Here is a 7,218-nt window from a genome sequence, read left to right as displayed (position 1 = left end):
TTAGCAGCAGAGGGAAAAATCAATCATCTATAGACGAGGGGGACTAAACAAGCAGGAAGAAAAGTCTCCTTTAGAATTTATAGTGTACAGTGCCCAACAGAAGATGCACAGTTCGTTTTCAACATTCTTCATGGTGAGGCTTAAAATAAGGAGGTTTAGAAGCTGAGTTGGGGGAAATAACTGGATGCTTAATCAAAACTTCCCTCCCATTACTCGTTAGAGTATAAACTCTCTAGTTTATCCCCAGACATAGAAAAGCTACTCTTAGCTCAGGCTGTCTTTAACAGCAATGAGAACTGATCAGTTTTATTATGCAATTTTAAGAATGCTTTCTTGAGTGAGGGCAATCCAGAACAGTTATTCAATAGCAGATACTACAATCTCCACTCACTAGTAACACACCCACCCACACACCCCCACCCCCCGCCCCCTTTAAAGACATTCCTATAAGGATTGCAGGGTGTCTTCCCATATATGCTTGTTAGCTTGATATCCTAATGAGCTGGACACCATCAGCTGATAATTGATGCCATTATTTACTGGATCACAAGGGCTGTTGTCTCAGACATCAACTTGCTGAACTGAAGACCTCCTTTTCTTCCCTTGGAATGATTAAGTGATCAGCCACTTCCAGTCCCTGCTGGTGTTTCCAGGGGTAACCCTATCCAGCAGGCCTTGCAGCAAACCCAATGAAATAAACACCATTCTTTCTACTTACACATACAAGTTTCCAAGGGCAATTTGTATGCACCCAAATGTTTACCACTCCTGACCTAAAATTAAATGAAGTTGGAGTCTAGTGGTTTGATCTCAAGAACTCTTGTTTCTGTGTTCTACTGTTTTATGAGTTTTTCCCTTGTGCATCTTAGCAACATTTCTTCCCAGTTAAGTCCTGCAAGGAAACAAAATTAAAGCCATAAAGTATCTACGTAAATAGTTGGTTAGATGGACAGATCAAGTGATAGATACATTGATACACAGGTAAAAAGGAGAGCTCTCAACAGCTTAGAAACTTTTCCCACCTACCATTTCTAACTTTTAAAGCTGCATTTTCAGCTTGTTCACAAAGCTGCTTGGAAGAAGCCCATGGCATAAAGCCTAGGAGAAAAAGAGGGGATGAGAAGTGGTTGCTATTCAAAGATGACTTCCTGCAAGCTCAAAAATGTCCATGCTGAGATGGAAGAAATCCAGCAAAGGACTATTAGACCTGCATGTCTCCTACAGAAAGCGGGGGCAGGGTTTAGGGTGGCAGCAGGCAACAGGTCAGCAGGAAGGAATACAGAGACACTATGAGGGTACACAGAGATGAAGTTAGGAAAACTGAAGCCCATGCAGAGTTGGAACTGGTGATGCCCCTGGAAGGCAAGAAGAGAGCATTCTATGGATGTACCAGCAGCAAAATGGAGATTTTTGTCCCAGCTTCTGGAGTTTACAGAATGGGGAACACATTGGGTGACAACAACTCAGGCAAAGGCCAAGATACCAGATGATTCCTTTTTCTTTACCCGTCAAAGCAGCTGAGGAAGATTTGTAAGCAGCTGTTCAGGTAAAGGAAGGCACTGATGGCCATTTCATGTTGCATATTAGACAGTCTTCCAGGCCAGGAACAAAAGAAGCAAGCTGGCCATCGTTATCTCAAGCTGCCGGCTGAACCTCTGTGTCCAGTGTAAGCCCCCGGTGCCCGTCCCCCGCCACTGCCCGCGGGGTGAGCGTTGGGGTGCCAGCGGTCCCGCTGTGTTTACCTGGCGCTGCCACGGCAACCACCCCAGTGCCTGCAGGGCCGGCACGGTGCCAGCAGCGGTGACTCGGGGCAGAGCCCAACTCTTTCCCAGCACCATCGACAGGCAGCGGAGGACCCTTGGCAGCCTCTGGCGGCCTCGTCGGGAGCTGTCCCGAGCCACTGCGCGTCCCATAGGAGGATTCTCCTCGACTCGGTCAGGATGGGCCAGCTCAACTGCTGCCCTGGGTCCAGGTGAGCTGCTGCCGTGGCTCAGGGACGCTGGGGCCCAGGCGGGCCCCGCAGCAGCCACCTTGCTCATGCCGCTCAGCTCTGCTCTGCTGCGGTCTGCAGGGTCGACCCTGAGCCCGGGCAGCAGCCACAGCCTGTCCTGCCGTCCTCTGAGCCACTGCTGCGGGAGCGGGTGCGGGTGAGCCAGGGCCGGGGAACGAGGAAGAGGGACCTCCTCCTCTTCAGGGACACCTTGTTTGTCGCCAAGCTCAAGTAAGACTCCCGGACCCCGAGCTGCCTCCTTTGCTCCCAAGCCCTGGCCCTGCCAGCAGCGTGGGGACAGCCGAGGAACAGCCCCGGTCCCCCGCCACCCTCCATGCCCTCCATGGCAGCTGGAGCCCCGAGTGGAGCCCCGAGGCTTGGCCACCTCCAGCTGCCTCTGTGCCGCTCCTCTCTGCAGACATGGCCGTGCCCCACGCCCCACGCTCTGCCTGGCCCTGGGCCAGCTGCAGGTGCTGACCGGCGGCGATGGGGCAGCTGGCGACGGCACCCAGGAGGAGGAGGACAAGGCCACCAACTCCCTTGTCTTGATCTGGCCCTCTGGCTCCTGCACTGTCACCTTCGGGTGAGTCTCAGGGCCACATGGCCCCAGAGGGGTGGGCAGGGCACTCTGGGTGCCCAGCTCTGCCTGCAAGCTGGGGAGCAGCAGGCACTCAGGCTGCTTCTCCTCTCTGTCTGCAGCTCCCGGGCAGCGAAGAAGCTCTGGCTCAGCGCGCTCAGTGGGTAAGCCCCGCCTGGCACTGCAGCCTGGGCAAGCCCTGCCTACAGCAGGGGGGATGCTCCAGGCACAGCTGCACCATGCCAAACGGCTCCCTGAAATGGGGACAGGTGTCCCACGGCGGGGGACAGCTTCTCAATGGGCAGAGCTGCTGCAGCAGCTCCACCCAGCTCTGTCTGCCCAGCCCTGGCCCCACCACAGCTCTGCCGTGTACTGCCAGGGGAGCCCTGCTCTGTCAGGGCAGCTTGGCAGGACTCAGTCCTGGGGCTGGTGGGAGAGGACAAAGGTGGCTTTGGTCTCACACGGCTCTTTCTCTTCCCCTTCCCCATCCACAGGCCACCAGAAGGAGTGGAGGGCGCCCAGATAACCCAGGTGCCCTTCATGAAGCTCCTGCTGAAGAAGCTGAGCGCTCGCCATGCCGTGAGTGCCCCTCCTGTGCCTGCTCTTGCCCCAGGGGTGCTCGAGCCCAGCACCAGGTGCAGGCTTCTCACCTTCTGCTCTTTTCCTCCTGTCCAGCAGGGGAAACTATGCAGCAGCAGCCTGGACACGCTGCTCCAGGCCCAGGCCAAGGTGAGCTTCACTCCAAGTGCACTCTCCGTTCTCAGCTCTCACAGCCTGGGGAGCGTACAGCTCCCTGGGAACCCTTCCTGCTGCTTCTGGAGCTTCTCAGTGACCCCAGAGCATTTCTTGCAGGCTGCTGCAGAGAAGCAGCCACCTCCTGTCCCCTCCAGCAGCCAAGCCGGACATGGCCTCGCACCTGGTGAGTTTGGAGAGGATGGGGGCAGGCTGGCTCTTCTCTCCTCCTCTGCCTCACAGGCACTGGGACTCCACTGGGGCTGCAGCTGCCCTTCCTGCAGGGCAGGGCTATGCCCATTGCTCTGCAGAGGACAGAGCTGAGCTCCTGGGTCTCCTCCAGCCCAAGCAATGCCCCTGCCTGTGCCCTGTGACCAGGGAACAATGCTGAGGGGCTCCAGGGCCACTCTCCAGTGTGGGCTTCTCACGCAGAGGGTTTGGCTCTGCTCTGCTTGACAGCTGGACGGAGCCGCCACAGCTGGATGGTGAGGTTGCCCCGGCTCTTTGGGCAGAGAGGGAGCAGAGAAGCTGCAGAGATGCCTGAGCCACCAGGCTCTGCCAGCAGAGGGGCTCTCTTTGGCCAGCCCCTGGCAGCTGTCTGCAGCCAGGACGGCACACTGCCCCGGCCAATCCAGGTTAGCAAGCACACACGGCCCTGCCCTGAGACAGGGCCCCCTGGCCCAGGGCCTGTCTCCAGACGAGCAATTCTCTCCCTCTGGCCCCTGCAGGACCTGCTGGATCTCCTCCAGGAGCGGGGACCCTCCACGGAGGGCATCTTCAGGCTGGGAGCCAATGAGCGTGCTGCTCGGCAGCTGCGGGAGGCCCTGGACAGTGTGCAGGAGGTGCCCCTGCAAAGCCAGCCTGCACATCTGCTGGCTGCCACCTTGAAGGTGAGCCATGCTGACCTGTGGGCTGGCAGCTCCCAGCTCTGGGGGTGCTGATGGGCACCTGCCAGAGCAAGAGCCCAAGTCCTGCCCTCTGCTCCTGCGCCAGCGCCGCTGGTGCTGCCTCTGCTGCCGGGGCGCTCCCAAAGCCTCAGCCTCAGCCTCAGCCTCAGCCCTTGCCATCATTGCAGGACTTCCTCCGCAACCTGCCCTCTAAGCTCCTCCAGGAAGAGCTCTATGGAGAGTGGATGGCTGCCCTGCACAAGAGCAGCAGGCAGGAGAAGCTGGAGGCACTGAGAGAGTAAGTGTTAGCAGCAGCCTGCCAGCTCCAGAGGGACTGCCAGCAGCCCACACTTGCTCACTAAGTCATGGCCCCTGGGCAAAGCCCACTGTGCTGCCAGGCACTTCCTGCTGATGTAGGGAGGCTTTTGGGGGGAGGAGGCAGAGAAATGTTTTTGTTGCCTAGGAGGATTTCTGAACTGGGGGTTCCTCCACAAAGGGACACTGGCCAGAAGGGTGGGGAGGGTGGGAAGTGACTTTGTCTCATCTAAAGGAGGCCTACTGTAGACCTGCTGTGGCCAAGGTGCCTTTGCTCAGGTGGGTTTGGGTGAAATCAGCCTGTGACACCTCTGCTGACTGTGTCTCCTCTATTAACTTTGTGTTTCTGTGCCCTCAGGGTGGCCAGCAAGCTTCCTGTGGCCAACTTGCTGCTCCTCAAGAGCTTGCTGTCTCTGCTGGGCAACATCAGCAGGAATGTGGCCACCAGCAGAATGAGTGCCAACAACCTGGCCATCTGTGTGGGGCCAAACCTGCTGAGCCCAGCCAAGGAGCACGCTCTGCCCCTGGATGTGCTGCTGCAGGTGACAGGCCAGGTATGCTCTGTTGCTCAGGCACCTACAGCCTTCAGGATTCCCTTGAGCTCTGCTGCCCACAGCTTCCTGGCGGCATCCTCTCCTCAGCAAATTATGCTGGGGGGGCAGCAAGGAGGAGCAGCCTCCGAGCTGCACACATGCCAGGGACACCTGTGGGCAAGGCAGTCTCCTGCTCAGTGCCACCTAGGAGTAATGCAGTGGTTTGTTGCGTGCAGGTAACAGGGCTGGTGGAGTTCCTCATAGAGCACCACAAGGAACTCTTTGGCAAGAACACTGGTGGTCTTGGGAGACTCCCAGAGCAGGAGACACCAGCACCAGAGGGAGACTGTGGAACATCAGAGGTACGTGAGGGCCTCCTCTGAAGGTGGGGCTGTTGCTGCAGGGACAAGCAAGGCCATCCACCAGCCTGCAGCTCTGCTGAAGCACAAAGGAAGCCTGCTGTAGATTGGCCATCCAATTTATGGAGAGTTCCCACCAGGACTGGCTCAGATGAGCTATCCAACTCCATACATGGGATGTGCAACTTGGCTCTAAGGTAGCAGCTGGGCACACAGCTCCTTGCCACCTCTTCACCTCCACGTTTTCATTGCAGGTGCCTCCTGTCACTCCAGAAAGCCAAAAGGTGAAGAGCTCATCTGGGCAGAGAAGGTAAAATGAGCTGGCTTGGATTAAGGGCAGGATGGGTTCAAGTTTATCAGGCCTTCTCCTCTCTAACAACACTCTTGGATGCAAAAGCTTGACAGGCTCTTCACTACAGCCCAGGAAGAGACGATCAGTGGCTGTGGAGGAGTCTGAAGGGCCACCAAGCAGGAAGAGGGCAAGGGTGCAGCCTGAGCCCTCAGGGACAAGCCACTGAGGAACTGAAGCAGGTAAAGGAAATGTGAAGTCCAGGTGTGTAGAACACACCACTGTTCCTCTTTCCAAGGTCTGTACACCCACTCTCAGGCCAGGAATTAGTGCTGAGCTGCACAGCTAAGTCTCCAGACAGGCAGAGTATCTGCATTTGGCAGAACCTGCTTGTCAGGAGAAACGTTCCACTCCTGCCTTTGCAGAGTCCATTAGGCCCTGAAGGAAGCTCTGTTAGTGCAAGGCTGAGCAGACAGCCTGCAAGGTCAAAGCACTCTCAGCCTGCTACTCTTTGAGCTGTCAGAACCAAGCGAGCAGTGTGATTGACCTTCAAACACAGACAAAGGCAACCTGAGGAAGGGACAGTGAGGGATGCTGCTGGTGAGGGTTTGGAAAGGACCCCATCACAGCTCCCTGGGACCTTCCTGCTGAGCCCTGCTGCCTTCCATGGAGGCCGTGCACATGTCTGCCAGCTTGACATGGGGCCAGAGCCTCAGTGTGGATGCTGGCAGTACAGGTTCTCTCTCCCATGCCAGCAGCGACCTCTTTTGCAGTGGACTTGCCAAAGAAAGGGCAACAAACCTCCCCTGTTCTTGTCCTCATGTCTTCATCATCACTTTTTGGCTCTGTCCATGTAGGTGCCCATTTATCTTTTGCTGCTTGGAGTCCCAGGACGATCTGTGAAGCCTGGGCTGTGAGGAGGGGCAGGATGCAGCCCCCGCACTGCCTTGGTGGAGGTGAGGAAGCAAAAGGAATGGACTGAGCTCTGCCTCTGGGGGAAGAAGGAGTTGAAAGCTGTGGGTTAGATCCAAGTTACAGGTGTCTTATGGGTGACACTGTGGTGGCTGTTTCCTAGAGCGACCAAAGCAGGAGGAGGGAATCCACGAGGCCCTCTACGGAAAGCTGCAAGTGGCCTCATGGTTACATCCCTGACTCTTCTGCGGGACTTCAACCACCTTGATATTTGGGCACCTGCCAGCCTGCACATCTGGCTGCCATCTTGAAGGTGAGCCATGCTGACCTGTGGGCTGGCAGCTCCCAGCTCTGGGGGTGCTGATGGGCACCTGCCAGAGCAAGAGCCCAAGTCCTGCCCTCTGCTCCTGCGCCAGCGCCGCTGGTGCTGCCTCTGCTGCCGGGGCGCTCCCAAAGCCTCAGCCTCAGCCTCAGCCCTTGCCATCATTGCAGGACTTCCTCTGCAACCTGCCCTCTAAGCTCCTCCAGGAAGAGCTCTATGGAGAGTGGATGGCTGCCCTGCACAAGAGCAGCAGGCAGGAGAAGCTGGAGGCACTGAGAGAGTAAGTGTTAGCAGCAGCCTGC

General features: G+C 57.0%; 1 protein-coding gene across 1 annotated transcript; it reads left to right on the top strand.

The window, feature by feature from the left end:
• Window positions 1-3,471: 3,471 nt before the first annotated feature.
• LOC104309714 (T-cell activation Rho GTPase-activating protein-like) lies at window positions 3,472-6,585 on the top strand. The gene is made up of 7 exons (XM_054177790.1): window positions 3,472-3,486; window positions 4,028-4,189; window positions 4,375-4,484; window positions 4,860-5,055; window positions 5,271-5,396; window positions 5,648-5,703; window positions 6,540-6,585. The coding sequence occupies exons 1-7, from the start codon at window positions 3,472-3,474 to the stop codon at window positions 6,583-6,585; spliced, it is 711 nt and encodes a 236-aa protein (XP_054033765.1).
• The last annotated feature ends 633 nt before the right edge of the window (window positions 6,586-7,218 follow it).

This window comes from Dryobates pubescens, chromosome Z, assembly GCF_014839835.1.
Source record: "Dryobates pubescens isolate bDryPub1 chromosome Z, bDryPub1.pri, whole genome shotgun sequence".
NCBI classification, from domain to species: Eukaryota; Metazoa; Chordata; class Aves; order Piciformes; family Picidae; genus Dryobates; species Dryobates pubescens.
Note: the sequence above shows the minus strand (reverse complement) of the source record. Positions and strands in the feature narration are given on the sequence as shown.